Source organism: Tribolium castaneum, chromosome 2 (assembly GCF_031307605.1).
Source record: "Tribolium castaneum strain GA2 chromosome 2, icTriCast1.1, whole genome shotgun sequence".
Taxonomy (NCBI): Eukaryota; Metazoa; Arthropoda; class Insecta; order Coleoptera; family Tenebrionidae; genus Tribolium; species Tribolium castaneum.
In genome coordinates, this window is record NC_087395.1 from 1060622 (window position 1) to 1077216 (window position 16595).

At 27.1% G+C, this 16595-nt stretch overlaps 2 protein-coding genes and 1 long non-coding RNA gene across 5 annotated transcripts in view; 2 read left to right on the forward strand and 1 right to left on the reverse strand.

Annotated features, from left to right (window-relative positions):
• Positions 1–1861, forward strand: part of LOC659055 (uncharacterized protein) — a 58654-nt gene extending 56793 nt beyond the window's left edge. For both annotated transcript variants that reach the window (XM_064354690.1, XM_064354691.1), the window contains exon 7: positions 1445–1861. In XM_064354690.1, the coding sequence (XP_064210760.1) occupies positions 1445–1725 (281 nt within the window). In that variant the 3' untranslated portion in view covers positions 1726–1861. The remainder of the gene's footprint in view (positions 1–1444) is intronic.
• On the reverse strand, positions 1846–4738 carry LOC103314966 (uncharacterized). Of its 2 annotated transcripts, none has more exons than XR_010332943.1 (3): positions 4609–4738; positions 2057–4552; positions 1846–2001 (listed from the first exon to the last, which is right to left on the reverse strand). It is a non-coding gene; the product is annotated as an uncharacterized LOC103314966 (long non-coding RNA). The 2 variants fall into 2 exon arrangements; XR_010332944.1 differs by lacking the exon at positions 4609–4738 and having other exon boundaries at positions 2057–3944; positions 3992–4101.
• A 3168-nt stretch (positions 4739–7906) lies between these two features.
• On the forward strand, positions 7907–16107 carry LOC656466 (uncharacterized). The gene is made up of 6 exons (XM_064354897.1): positions 7907–7997; positions 11091–11271; positions 11333–11534; positions 14718–15676; positions 15723–15885; positions 15932–16107. Exons 2-6 carry the CDS (start codon positions 11155–11157, stop codon positions 16039–16041), a joined length of 1551 nt encoding a protein of 516 aa, XP_064210967.1. The 5' UTR covers positions 7907–7997; positions 11091–11154; the 3' UTR covers positions 16042–16107.
• Positions 16108–16595: the final 488 nt, after the last annotated feature.

The window sequence follows — 16595 nt, forward strand, 5'->3', positions numbered from 1 at the left end:
ATTAAAAAATTAATTTTTTTAAAACTCGTTCTATCGTAGGTTTTTGGACTTGTATATGCCCTTACATTCCTCTACAGTTGTTAAAAGTCTAAAAAAGTTCAAATGTTCGAATTTTTGATGTTTGATTTTTTCAATTTTTGTCACGAATTTTGTTGATTTCCGGTACCCGGATCATTTAGCAATAACTCCGGAACTATTAGAGATAACCCTATGATGTGTACTATCTTCGGAAAGCTATTTTAAGTTTCTATCAATTGCAAAAAAGATTATTGTTGTCCGACTTATAGTTTTCGAGAAAATGCAAATAAAAGCAAAAATTAGATCATATAAGCAAAAATTCATAACTAAAAAACTATTGGGAATTTGGCACTTTTCTTGATTCCAGTCGATTCCCCAGATCATTTTGCATAGGTAGGCATTAAAATAGTTCCACTTTTTCGAATACTTTAGCCGTAATTGAGAAAATAAAAAAAAATCGAATTTGGTCAATTTTAAAAGTGTTTTATAACCAATTAAAATCTATTTTATCTGAAAGATTTTGAGGTGCTCTTTAAGATGGAAAAAAGCGTTTTCTTCTAGTTCTTATTCATTTTTCCTGATATTAGCACAATTTAATTAATGTTCTCAAATTCCTCTTCATTTCTTCTAATTTCATCAACAGTTTCCCTAATTCTAAAATATATTTATAAAATATTTTTCTCGTAATTTTAAATAATTTCCCATAAATTAATAGATTTCTCTTAATTTTGCCACGATTTAGATAATTAGATATTGTATTGTCTTGACTTTATTTTATTTTCCCATAATTTTAGAAAAAAATTTGTCCGAATTTTGCAATTTTTCCTTCTTGCTTCCCAATTTTAATTAGATGATTTCCCTAAGACTTCCCCAAATTTCTAAAAATGATTGCCCAAAAATCTTATTATATTTTAAGTTACCACAGTTTTTTTTTCAATCTTGCTACAATTTAGTTGTTTCATGAATTCCTTAAGTATTCTTTTAACTCTATTAAAATTTAACTATATTTCCTCATTTCCTTACGATTCCTTCAAGATTCTACAAAATGATATTAATTTCAAATATTTTAATTTTAATTTTGCTGCATTTTTTTTTTTTTGTGAAAAAAATCATTTTTTCACAAAATGATTTTTCAAGATCAAACTATTTCTTACTCTAGATTTCCCAATTTTTCCTATTTTTTTTGGTGATTTTTACTTATTTCCTTTAGAGTTTGCATTAATTAAGCAGCAATTTTGTGTGCTCAAGCTTTACACTAATTTGTGAAAATATTCTCTTTGCACATTTATTTAGGTGAACATTTCCAGATTCCTTCGAATGTTCTGTTATTTTCTCATCTGTTCTAATTACCTAATTCAATTAAGATTTCTCATATTTATAGTGAATCCTAACTAATAATTTAATAAAACAACTATTTCTGTTGCAGCCTTGAGTGGTATCCTCTTCCCTGGCAAAGAGGAAGCATCTTATAGTAACTTCCGTTTGTGGGAATCAACCGGATCTGTCATAACATACGTTTATAGTCCATATTTATGTACGGACGTAAAACTCTATCTACTTCTTGGACTTCTGCTGATTGGAGCTTCAGGTTATACAGCCGTTGAATACAAACAGTACAAAAAGAAACACGCAGAAAAGGATCAAAGAGTCAAAGGAAAATTTGAACTTGTCCACAATAACATTAACTCGGCCGAAATTGCCGAATAAGTAGTTATTAGTCTGTGATTTATTATTATTATTAGGTTTTAAATTAAGTTCGATATTAAGAAAGGATTCTGTGAATCTAACACATTACACCTGTATATTATGATCATTAATATAATAAAGTTTATTTTGACACAAATTATTTATTTCTATCCTAAATTAAGAAAATACATTTTTACTGCATTACTCTCTTCAGTGCTTGTCTCTTGTTACAAAACCAATTTCTTATCACTCTTCTATCATAACCCAGTTCTTTAGCCAATCTTGTGAATTCCACACCTGCAATAAATACAATTTTAATCATTTTTTCTCATTAAAGCAACATTCTTTTTACCTGAAGGTCGTTGATTTTGTTCAAAGAAAGCATTCAAACGGTCTAAAGCTTGGTAAGTATAAATTGTTCGTTTTCTTAATTGTTTTTTAGATGAATCTGATGAATCACTTCCACTCTGAATTTGCGTATTTATATTGATTGATTCTACAAGTAAAAATGTGTAAATATAAAGAAATGGTAAACACGTAATAAGCAAAGAAAAGAAAATAGTTAAATGTTACCCCAAACATATGATAATTACGCTGCACCAACCTATAATAAATAAAGTTTATAGTAAGCAAATTCAAATACAAAATAAAGAATAACAACACATTTGATTACTTTTAATAATTTATTAAAGCCAATCAATAAAACCATTAATTTTTGATTAAATTTTTATTTCGTGTTCACAGTTACATCAATATCTGGTGAGTTTTTTGTAATCCGTTGCCTTAATTATTTTTTATAACCTCAAATTTGCGTCTTTTGAATTGAGGATTTAAGTCACCTACGAATTTAAATAATGTTTAATTTCTTATACACAAGTTAATCAATGATGGAATAAAACTTATCTGACTATTTCCATACACATATTCACATATTCACGATTTACACAAACAGGATCATAAATATTGTACAGTCCGGGACATTTCTATTTGGACATAAAAAATTTGAATTTTCTGACATTTATACGTATATTCAGCGTCTATGTGAACAAAAAATGTTCTCTCTCTCATTCTATGGTCCTTGAGCTTTAATAACAGGGACATTTTTTAAATTGGTAGCATTAGAAAATGACAGTAAACAGCTGACTGATGTAAACAATAACACAATAACAAAGGAAATGTTATAATTTTAATCTATATAACCAGTGGCTGCTTTAAAAGTGTGTACTAACGGGATAATAAAATATTTACGCAAGTATTTTTGAAGGTAGAAACATTACTTGTCATATAACAATTATAGATTATATGATGAGACGGGAATGGCACAATACAGAATTGCAGTCAGTGATTGTGCTGGAGAAAGCTGCTGTGACGTACTGACAGTACTGACTGTCGGTGGTTGTATGGTTTGCGCAATTTGTGATATATTTTGTGTGAAAAACTGGAAAACAAAGTGCATACCTGCATAACCTCACTTATCGCAGTTTTGCACATTTTGATGATGGGAATTGCGGTTCAAGTAATTATGAGTTATAGATGGAGCTCACTGTTTACTTCAAAGTAAGTTCACGACATTTATTAATTAATTATTAAAAAAAATATTAAAAAAATCACAGATAGTGTTTATAATTTGCAGCTGAAGCCTTTTGGGTCCACTTTTTTCGTTGTTATTTCCTGGTAGCGACTCTTGTTTCAAGCAGAATGGGTGTAAAGTTAAAAATAATCCCATAAAATTGTTAATATAACTCCGTTGCACTGGCATGGGGTATTTGAAAACTTACGTTTAACAAATACGTCACAAAGTCTCATCCATCGTCGAAAAACATAATAAGGGCTTTATAACAACAAGCGCTTTCTGATTTTACTGTGGACGTGTGGAAGAATAGTGTGAAATATTGCGAAAAACCAACTTTTACTCTTGTTTAAATTTTTGTACGTCTCTATCTGAGAGTAGTCGTCTTTTACAAAAAATATAGCCTACTAATAAAGGAAATTAAAGTGTTTTTATTTCTGGGTTGCCCCCAATTCCACTTCGCCCTTGCCTGATAATCAAGACACTGATAATGAAATTGGTGTAAGTGCATCGAATACAAACGTGTTGAATAGATGAATAAAAGAGAGACAACTGCTTTTTTCAAAAAGGCCATTTCAAATTTATTCAAAAAGCACACCCCCATTGAAAAGGGTCCATTCACGATGAAGTTTGGCTTCCTGCATGACATAGGTCTCGGGCACCAATCTCACTGTAAATGGTCTAAATTGGTCTTGCATCTCTAAGACATGGACTCACTGAGAGCGACTTCTGCAGTAGGCTTGAGACCTGCCTGCCTGTCTCGCAACAATCTCTGCATTATGATTCCAAATTATTTTATAAAATGCTGTCAATTACAAGCCATGATATGAGGCATGAGGCCGTCTCAGTGTATGTCTTGTGGTGTACATTAAAACTGTTTCTTAAAGAACCCATTCACAATGAGATCTGCTTCGCTACATGCGGCGCGACAGGACTCAAAGACTAATCCCAAAAGACACAAAAAAACTGACAGTTTCATCATTTTAAGCCATTGACAGCGTTTTCGAATGTTGGTGCAAAGACTTGTCGCGAGGCAGGTTTCAGCCTTCCGCCAACGTCAGTCTCAGTGAAACCCTCTCAAAGTGATCTCAGCGAAAACCATTCACAATGAGATTGGTCTATGAGGCCTATGTCGTGCCGCATGCAGCGAGATATGTCTCATTGTTAATGAAAATAGGGCCTTTTTTGTTGTTTAAAGTCGTTTTTTAAAACTTTTGTGGCAAATTTTACTGATGTGGCAGAGAGGGGGCATGCAATTGGAACATGACGATGACTACCCTAAAAGGCACTTCGAGAGTTTTATGGCCTTTTTAATGCAAATTTCAACTTTAAACCTGACAGTCATACCAAGGTCAAACATAACCTCAACAGTACTCCAGCAACGGTACTTCAAAGCATTTGAAAGTTTCTCCATTTGTTTTTAAGTGTTCTAGTTGGTACATTTTGCTGTACTTTACTACAATAAAGAAATATTTAAATTTTTATTATTGTTTACATTTGTCATCTATCAAACACATCAAACAACCAAGTTCCCTAAATTTGAGCTCTTATCTAGTTTTTGTGCTCTATATAGTCTCGCGTCAAGGTATGCGGTATGACGTATCTCATATTGAAATGTCCCGGACTATAATTAAACATAACCATAGAATAACGGAAAAGTATAGGAATCTGTAACGAAATTTCTAACGCGGCCTCTGTCCCATACTTGACAAACTGTTTAAACACAAGTTAGTAATACTTTTTGAGAACAGAGGGCACTGATTAACGTTTCAATGAATCCAATAATGCTAACCAAAAAAAGATAAAACCAAAAAATGAACAAGAACAAAGACAGCGGTGAATAGAGACAAACATAAAATAAAACAAACAAGAGATACAATAGAAAAGATTAACTAACAAAAGTTAAATATAGTTTATAGAATAGAACAAACAACTAATAAGTAAATCGAAAGTAAAAAAATAATTATTATTGATCCATTTAGACCAACAGTTGATTTCTTTATTTAAAAACCAGAGAAAAAAACTAAAAAAAAATAAGACAAAAGGAAGAAAAACAGAGACAAAGTAAAAAAATATTACATTTTCCGGTTAAAAAAACAAAACAAAAGAACAAATTTTAATAATAATAATAATAATAATAATAATAATGATAATAATAATAAGTTTATTTTTCCAACAGGTACATAACCCAATTACAGGAAAAAAAAATTAAAATACAATTAAAACTAAAATACAATAAACACTAGTTACAATTGCAAAAACAACCTAAAATACACATTTTATACATAATCTTTATATGCCAAGCAGACAGTATTAATAATAAATTAAATTAATAATAAATTTTGCTGTTACCTTAAAGAAATAAAATGATATAAAATCATGAGTCAAACCTATCCATTTATGTTCTTTTTTTGTCTTTTATTTATTTATTTATATTAGAAATTTCTTTATGAAGCCTTTGTAGCTAATAGTATTTTTTTAATTTAAGAAAATTTCGGCACCAGTTTAGACATTTTTGAGTTTTTACCTCAAAAGTTAGATAAACAAATCTGAAGACGTTTCGTCCAACAATGATCAAAATTAAATGAAACATACAGAATTATATCAATTTTAATTGTTTTGTAAGTTTTAACAAATAAATTTAACAAAGTAAACTGAGTCTTTTAATCAAAATCCAATTATATTTAAAAGAGTGAAACAACATTCAAACTTAAAGACAATACAAAATATATAAAAAAAATAAAAACTAAATCAAAATTCGGCATTGTTTTAAAATTAACCAAACAAACCTGAACAAAAATGATCCAAAAAATAAACATTGATAAGTGTGTAACTAATTTAACAGAACAGAATATCACAATTAATATTATAAATAAACAAAATAGTTAATAATAACAACTGCAAGGCCCAAATCTGACAATGATAAAAAAGACGAAAAAGGAAAAAAACAAAAACATTTTAATGACAAAAAAAAGGGACAAAAAATAAAAAATATAATAAAAACGATAGAGAAGCGAAATAAAAAGTAAAAATTAGATAAAAAAGTTAAACTAAAAAAGAAAAGAAAAGAAAAACTAAGAATAAGCAAAAACGAAAGAGAAGAGAAACGAATAAAACAAGATGAGTGAAAATATAGATAAAAAAACAAAAACGAAAAAATACTGTAAAAATATCAAATGAAAAAAATCGATTAAAATAGAATAGAATAGGAAAAAATAATTAATAATTTTCGTTTTTTTTATAAAAAAAAACAAAATTTCTACTATTTGTTTTGCATTCATTAATAAAGTCAAAGTCAGCATGATATAAATTATTTCAACAAGGTTTTGAAAAATATGTATTATTGCGCTACAAAATTTTAAATGTACTTATTTGTTACATTTTTCTTTATCACTAAATTTATCGTATAATAACCAATGACTAATGAAGTAAACAATCTTGATAAAATAAAATAAAATAAAACAATGATTCAAACCTTTTCTTTTCTGTGAAACAATATTATATTTCTTTACAAAACCGTTGCTCGAGGTATAATTTTTTTTAATTGAATTAAATTTCGGTACCAGGTAAGCAAAAATATAAAAAAATATATACTTCTGACGGCTCTTAGTACAGAAACAATATAAATTAAATAAAACATTAAACAAAACATTAAATAAAACATCAATTATTATTTTTTGTGATTTTTTTCTACATGTATTAACAAAATTTTACAAAATAAAGTAAGTCTTTTGCAAAAAAAAAGAAAACCCAAAAACTAACAACGAATTTTTTAACTAACAAATGTGTCTTAATTTGTTTTGTATTTTATTTTTCAATGTTTTAATTTTTTTGACCATATTGATGTCTACAAGACTTACAACAATACACTTTATTATTATTCTTATTCTTCTTATTGTTATTATTATTAATATTATTATTATTAAATAAAAATTTGGCTGTGCTTTAGAAATAACTAAACAAACATGAATAAAAATGGTCAAAAAAAAATAAACATTGACGAATTTGTAACTAATTTATCGAATTAGAATATTACACTGAATATAATAAATAAACAAAATAGTTAATAATAACGTCTGGAAAGCTTAAATCTGACAATGATAAAGAAGAGACGAAAAAAAAGACATGAAAAATTTTAACAACAAAAAGAAGAAGAAAGATACAATGAGCAAAGAAAGACGATGGAGAAGCGGAACAAGAAATAAAAATTAACTAAAAAAAATAAAAGAAAAAATAAAGGCAAGCAACAAAAGATACGAAAAAAGAAAACCCAAAAAAATCTGAGAATAAGCAAAGAACAAAAAAGAAAAAAATAGAAAAGGAAAACGAAAAAAGAAGAGATGAAAAGAAAGTTGAGGACGAAAGTAAAAAGCAAAAATATGATAAACAAAAAGAGATAAGTGAGAACAGAAATAACAAAGGTGAGAAAAAACATTAAATAAAAAAAAGAAAAACGCAAACGAATAAAGTAATTAAAAATTTTCCTTTTTTCAGAAAACAAAATTTATATTTGCTTTGCATTCAATAATAAAGTCAAAGACTTACACAGTATGTTAAAAATTGCAAATATAAATTACTTCAACAAGGTCAAAAAGAAAGTAAAATTTTTATATACAAACAAGTACATAAAATGCAAAAACTTTAATTCAGTGCAGTAGTGGAGAAAAAGCCAACAAGAGTGAAAGTCATTTTCAAACTGAAAATTCCCACACAATAAGCACAAGTAAGGTTGTTGATAATTTGTTAAACAGACTAAATCTACTTTTTAAAACAAAATTTCAGTGCTAATAAATTATATATTAATATGAATATGGTCCTTAAAATTTTAAATTAATATTTTTTTCCAAATCAACTCTCAAATATTTAATTTAATAGTAAAATTTCAGACATATTTTCAGTTTCCAAAAAACACGATAGTACACTAACAGAAAGTACATGTTCACATTTTTATTCAGTTTATTTATTTGTTTTGCTAATAAAAAAACATTGTACGCAAATACCTATTTCTATTTTATAAGATAAACAAACAATGTACCTACTTTTGATAAGCATTGTTTAGTTTTCAAATTAGTTAGTACTAAAACATTAATAACGTCCTTGTTATTTGATATTTACGTAAATTAAAAACAGATTATAAGATATTTTTTAAACAAATCGAAAAATAACCAGATAATTACATCGATGTAAATTCATACAATTCTTTTATTTTATTTTTTATTATTATATATTTTTTATTATTTTAATTTTTATTTTTTAAGAAATTTGGAGATTTCGATCATTCTAAAATATGTCGATAAAGTTACTACAAAATTTTAAATGCATTTTAATGATCTATTTTTGTTAATCAAATTTATCAGATAATGACTAATAAAGTAAATAGTCCTAATAAAACGTAGCAAAACAAAGACGATTATTTTATACAGGGTGTTGTTACATTAAAGAAAAAAATTAAATAAAATCATGACTCAAACTCTTTCATTTATGTAGAACGTTATCAGTTCTTATATTTTTCTAAAATAGTTTTATGTTATCATTTATTTTAGAAGAATTCTCTTGATAAAACCCTTATATGTAGTTATGTATGCACCTACATTTTTTCAGCTTCCATAAAATACTTTCTGTTGGTAAAAACTGTTACGCTTTTCTTACTTGCTTAGTTTGGATTTTCCTATTTTATTATAAAAGTAAGCCAATAAGTTAATAATTACATTGTTTTGGGCTTTTTCAAGCAATTAGTTCCCAAAATATTGTTAAAAATAGACAAAATTGTATTTTGCTTTAAATGAATATTCCATTATTATTGTTTTAACTAATTAGATATAATGATCATTAATGACTTTATATGTTCATTACATATTTTTTTAAATTTTCAATACAGTGTGAACAAGAATTTAATTTAATAATGAGTGATAAGAAAGCCAATAAAGAAGCGAAACAAGAAATAAAAATTAGACGAAAAAAATATAAACTAAAAGAGAAGAGAAACAAGCATAAAAAAATACAAAAAACAAGAAAAAACTGAGAATAAGCAAAGACGAAAGAGGAGAGAAACGAGCAATAAAATAAAGAAGGAAAAAATAAAAAATAAAAGAAAAAAGCAAGTGGATAGAGAGAGAAAGTAAAGCGCAAAAACATGATAATTAAAAAAAGATAAGTGTGAGTAGAAATAAGAAAAAATCAAAGGCGAGAAAAAACTGTAGAAACATTAAATAACAAAATTACAATTGACAGAGTAGCACTAAATAAAATAAAGTAATTAAAAATTTTCGTTTATGTATATTATCAAAAAACAAATTTTAAAAATAAAAGGAAGATGAAAAAAAGATAAACTAAAAAAAAAGAAAAATAAGCATAAAGAAATACAAAAAAACAAAAAAAAAATTGAGAATAAGCAAAGACGAAAGAGGAGAGAAACGAACAATAAAATAAAAATAAAAAATAAAAAGAGAAGCAAGTAGAGAGAGAAAAACATGGTAATTAAAAAAAGATAAGTGGAAATAGAAATAAGAAAAAATCAAAAGCGAGAAAATACTGTAAAAACATTAAATAAGAAAATCTCAAATGACAGAGTAACAATAAATAAAATAAAGTAAATAAAAATTTTCGTTTATGTTTATTATCAAAAAACAAATTTTAAAAATAGAAGATGAGAAAAAAAGATAAATTAAAAGAGAAGAAAAACAATCATAATGAAATACAAAAAAAAACAAGAAAAAACTGAGAATATGCAAAGACGAAAAAGGAGAGAAACGAACAATAAAATAAAAAAAATAAAAAAAAGAAGCAAGTTAGAAGAGAAAAACATGGTTATTAAAAAAAGATAAGTGGGAATAGAAATAAAGAAAAATCAAAAGTGAGAAAAAACTGTAAAGACATTAAATAAGAAAATCACAAATGACAGAGCAACAATAAATAAAATAAAGTAATTAAAAATTTTCCTTTTCATTTATTATCGAAAAACAAAATTTATATTTGTTTTGCATTCAATAATAAAGTCAAAGACTTGCACAGCATGTTTAAAATTGCAAATATAAATTATTTCAACGAGGTTAAAAACAAAGTAAAATTTTTAGGTTACAAAAGTACATAAAGTTAATTTATGTTAAGTTAATTAAATTAAAGTTAAGTCTTTAATTCAGTGCAGTAATAGTAATAAAGCCAACAAAAGTAAAAGTTATTTTCAAACTTTTTTCAAACAACAAAATTCCAACACAGTAAGCTGAAGTAAAGTTGCTGATAGTTTTTTTTACATTCTTTATAAAACCTTTTAAAATAATAGTATTTTTTAATTTAATAAAATTTCAGCCTCAGTTTAGAAAAAAAAATTCAGACGTTACTTTGTTCAAACACGATCTAAATTAAATAAAACGTACAAACTGTGTAACATCTATTTTAATTATCTTGTTATTTTTTGACAAAATAAAGTTTGTCTTTGATTTAAAAACGAATTTAATAAAAAAGTAAAATAACATTAAATGCTTCAAAAAATGAAACGCCGAAACAACTGAAACCAAAATTAATAAGCAATATAAAATAAGCATGAGTTTGCAATTTCCTTATTTGTTCAACAAAAGTTCCACTTCCTTCTTTTTTTTCCCAAGCAATAGTAATAGTTTTAGTCCGTTGACTCCACTGATAAAACACTGATAAATGTGCGACTAATTTAACGGATCAGAATCTCTCAATTAATATTATAAGTAAACAAAACTCGTGTTTATTAGTCGCTTCTTATCATTAAATTAGTCGCAGTTTTTTCAAACATAGAAAAATACTTGAGGAACTGGCTATTATTCTGTTATTCGTACTTTATTATTAGGAGAGATAAGTAAAGGTCAACCTTTATAAGAAACATCACCAGAAACCCTCAATTAGTTATCATCATGAGTGCACTGGTACAAGTTGGACCTACTTACACTAAAAACTGCCTTCCTTTAAAGTCATTGGGGCAAATTTTCTACGAAAAAATCAAGCAATGGGATTCCGAACGAATCACTTTGGTAAGAAAAAACATAATTTGGATTACAATTCGTAACACAATTATCATACAAATTATTATAGATCGATTCAGAAGAAGAAATAACTTATGGAAAGTTTCGTCAACTTTCGGTACAGTTAGCCAAAGAATTTCAACATTTGGGGGTGAAAAAAGGTGATGTTATTACGATAATTTCACCAAACCATTGGAAATATGTTTTGGCAATTGTTGCCGGTTTTTATATTGGAGCCACAATCAATTTGCTCAATCCTGACTACACTTCAGGTAAGTCATTAAAAAAAACTGTTAAAGAGCGTTTTTTTAATAGCAAAATTCATTACTAATTTAAAAGATTTTGTAAAAACAAAGCAAAAAATTATAAATGTTTTTTTTTGACAAAAAGTTCGCTGAATTCGAAACATTTTGACAAAAAATTAAATTTTTGAGTTATAATAATTATAGTTTAAAATGAGTTACATCTTCATTTTTAGATAAAAAAGTTTTTTACTAAATTATTTACGGGTTTGTAAAAAATTGCTTAATTACGTCTAAAATATGTTTGAATATACAGGGTGAGTCATTGATATGGGCGTGCTTGATTGCTTCTACACTGTAAAGGATATCAAAACAAATCAAATGGCACTGCAATGGGAAGTCAAAATGTACATTCTAAAATTATTTTAGCCTATACAGGGTGTTTCATTTTTACAGTGCAGCTTTTAAAATAATTTTTTTAAATGGCACCCCCTGTATATTTGTACATATTTAATGTGCACTTTTTAGGCTTTATAAATCAGTTTAGTTTTTGCAATTTACTTTAATCGTTAAAAAGTTATTTAATTTCTTTTACAATTTTGTACATCTGCAAGCACATTATTAAAAAATCGCAGTGCCCTTGGTTTTAGGGATATCAAGTTGAGACTTTGTCCGTAGGTAGACAAATGTATCTTTTTCACCAAAGGTATCTTTGGTGACAAGACCATTGCAAAATTAAGCCTAATTTATTATGTAAGAACCTTTTTTCTGATTTATTAAGTTACAAATATTTTACCAAAAAAAATCGAAAATCAGTTGTATTTTTTTGTTAATTTAAGAACAATTTTCGGCAAAAACTGAATCACACTAAAACAGAAATATTTTGATCAAGAAATAAAGTCCTAATTAAACTAAAGAAATTAAAAAAATATTAATGTAGAAATTGATTAATTCTCAGAAATGGATTTTAAAAAAAAAACTTAAAATTTTTCGAGAATTTGTCTAAACAAAGTGGAACTTTTTTGTCAATTCTAGAACATTTTTCAGTAAAAGATTGATTAGCTCTAAAGCAAAAAAAATAATAAAACAAAATAACTCCGCAATGTGTTTCTTTTGACGAAAAGTTCGCTAAATTCGAGACATTTTGCCAAAGAAAATAAAAATTTTGAGTTAAAGTAATTATAGTTTAAAATTGTTAGATTAGGTTTAGAATGTGTTACTCCTTTACAGAAATCCACATTTAGGAACATTTTTAAAGGAAAGAGTTTTATACTTAAGTATTTACTTATTTGTATTTATCATTTATTTATTACATTAGCGAAAGTAGAAGATTGCTAAATTTCATCACAAATGTGATTCAACATATTTTTCGAAGAAAAATTCACTATCAATTTCCAAAGATTCTGCAAAAACGATGCAAAAATTTTTTTTACTAAGATTATTCTCAAAAAATGATCACATTTTTAAAGTAGTTAATAATGTACCAATTACCTTTTTTGGCACAAAACGCTTGGTTCCATACTTTTGCCTAACGCTGTATATTAAATATACAGGATGGCCCAGCACAGCTCCCGTCTTCTGTAGCTCAGTTATTAGTAAAGTTACACTTTTGAAATTTTGTAGACGTTATTTATACCCTAAGACGTATTTCAGAAAAATATTTTTGATTATACAGGGTTGTCCCAAAAAAGAATGACGTCATAATAATAATTTTTTAATGCCTTTCTACCTTCTTACATGTCCCAAAAGTTTTTTTTAATCAGTTCAGAGATTACTGTTAAAAAAATAAAAACCAAAAAAAAAAAATAGAAGCGGTGCTTTCTTGATGACAATATTAGTACGTACGTCACGGCCAAGGTCCAACAGACTTATTAATTATGTTTTATTGTTCTGAATGACTATAGGTTGTTTACAATTTATTTCCAAACTTCTTAAATTTTAAAGCCTTTTATTTTGCTTATTTCAAATGGCAACCAAGAAACGTACAAATGAATTACAAATTTTTAATGATTTTTTATTATGGCAATCAGTTCCATGACAAAAGACTTCAATATCCACTTATACTCTAATATACTATTAAATTTACAAAACTAGAAGAAAAATTGTACGTAATTTATTTCCTGTGCTCACTCGTTTTGATAAACATTATGTTCGTTAAACAAAATCGGTCATTTCATAACTTACGTAAGCAGTTATTTTTACTCTTTTCATAACTGATTACGTATACAGGGTGATTCAAAAGTACCGATCAATCTCTTGGGTGCTGATAAAAAACATCAAACTGAATCAAAGTTCCTATGACAAAAAATTTTTTCAACATTTTTTCCCAAGATATAGCTGTCTAACGTCTTATTTTTTAATAAAGTTTTTGTTGCTTCAGTTAGTTGAAAACAATCTTACTTCATTTTTGTGCGTAAATAAACGTTTTTTTATATGACGATACAAAAGTTTGTCCGTTACTTTAAAGTCACTCTGTATAACTATTAGTTCACAAATTTACTTTATGTCAGTTTAGTTAGTTGGATTCAAAACAAAACAATGTCAAATGAGTTTAGCAAGATTAGAGAAAAAATTACCACAAAAACGTGCTTACATATTCATGAAAAAAATAATTGAACTTTTATTATCTTTTATTTTGTAAATTAATTGCATTTTCATACTATTTGTGGCACAAAAATTCTTAATTCACAAACAGGCAAAAAAACACCATTTTTAATATTGTAAAATAAATTGTAAAAAATATTTTAAAAATATATAAAAAATCTTTCATCTCACAAATGCACTGAAATAATCGAACAATGCACAAATGATACAATTTTCGTAATAATTAATATTTTTTCGTATTATTTCAAATAAATTTCGTAAAATAACCATTATTGTACTTTAAAATTATTTTTTTACCAACAAAAAAACTAGAATGTGGCATAATTTCAGCCTTTTTTTAAATATAAGTTAGTCTGTTAACATTAATATTTCGACAAACTCTATATTTAACAAAATGAAAAAATAAAGAAAATTATAATCGAAAACAGATCGTTTCAGCAAATAAACTGAAGCATGAGAAAGGCTAATTTTAGTTAGTAATATGTTAGATAAAAACATTAAGTAAGGTGAAAAGTTATCGGTTTAAAGAAATCGAACGCCGTACTTCGTGAAAAGATCGACAAGTAAATCAGAAAAATTGAAAAATACAACAATTATTTTAATTTTCAGGAGAACTGAAACACTTCCTAACAATTTGTAACCCAAGTTTGATCATTTGCACAACCAAATCGTTAACCAACGTCCAGAAACTAGCAAACGAGCTCGAACTCCCTCAAATTTTGCTCTTTTCTGATCTAAACAACACACCAAATAATTACAACGAGGAATTAACTCCAATTGACTTGAACCCCACCAAAGAAGTTGCCCTCATTTTAACATCTTCTGGTACCACAGGCTTCCCAAAATGCGTCCAACTAACCCATTTAAACCTACGCACAACAATGTTATATGCAATGGACCCAAACTTCCTCGACTTGAACCAGAACGAATCAACCATCGCTTTTTTACCATATTTCCACGTTTTTGGTTGTGCTGTCTCTCTTGCTTCGATTCTAAGTGGTTGCAAATCAATAGTTATGGAAAAATTTATCCCCGATTTGTTTTTGACCAATATACAGAAGCACAAAGTTACCAAATTGTTTGTGGTTCCTCCAATTTTGCAATTTTTGGTTAAAAATCCAATGGTTGGGAAATTTGATATTTCCTCAGTTGTTGATATTTTGTGTGGGGCTGCTGTTGTTGGTAAAGAATTGGAGGAAATGGTTCAGGAACGGTTCAAGGTCAAGTCGGTTAGGCAAGTTTATGGTATGACAGAATTATGTGGTGCTGCGACCATGATTCCCAAAAATTTTCAAAAATATGGGTCTTCTGGGAAAGTGATTTCTTGTACCCAGATCAAAGTTTGTGACGTTGCAAGTGGAAAAACACTGGCAGCTCAAGAAATTGGGGAAATACGAGTTAAAGGGGATGGAACCATGAAGGGTTATTTGAAGAATGAAGAAGAAACGAAGAAAGCGTTTGATGAAGAAGGGTTTTTGAAGACTGGTGATTTGGGTTATTATGATGAGGAAGGTTATTTCTACATTGTTGACCGTTTGAAGGAAATTATCAAATATAAAGGATTTCAGGTACGATCATTTCGTATTTTGCTTGCTTTCAAACGACAATTTTTAGGTATCACCAGCTGAGTTGGAGAATTTGTTGATACAACATCCTGCTGTTAAAGATGCAGCTGTTGTTGGACTTCCTGATGAAAGAGCCGGAGAGTTACCTTTGGCATTTGTTGTTAAACAGGATCAAAATGTGACAGAAAAAGAATTGATTCGATTCATTTCAGGTAAAAATGACCAAGAAAGTTGCATTGACTTATAATATTTTTTTAGAGAATGTTTCCGTCCAAAAACATTTGTATGGTGGAGTTAGATTTATTGAAAACATTCCGAAAAATTCCAGTGGGAAAATTCTAAGACTAAAACTACAAGAGCTGCTATGACGTGGATTATTAATAAATATTTCTTATGTGTGTTTATTTAAGTACTAAAATAATAATCATTGGTTATTTGCTTTTAAACTAAACTTTTATTTTGCAAGAAAAAACATCCCTAAAATGACAAAAATAAATCATAATCCAACTTTTATCTAATGTTTATTTTAATAATTATAATAAAAATAAAAATAATAATAATAATAAAAATAATAATAAAAATAAAAACATTTTAAATTATGAAGAAAAATATTCTAGTAATTTGATCTTTACAGTTTAGTTTGGAAATTATTGAAGAAAATATCTAAATCTATTGCAATATTATTATAATTATATAATATATTAATAAAACCTTTAAAAAGTGGAGAATTTAAATGATGAATTTAAATTTAAACTTAATTTAAAAGTAATATTTATTATTAAATTAAGTTCTTGATCACCAATTTTAACACAAAGATAATTTTTCCAAACTAATTTGTCGAAAAAAATTTCAAAATTTTTCTTTAAATTCACGATTTTCAGTCAAAACTTCCAAAAAATACCCAGAATGAAATAAGATCAAA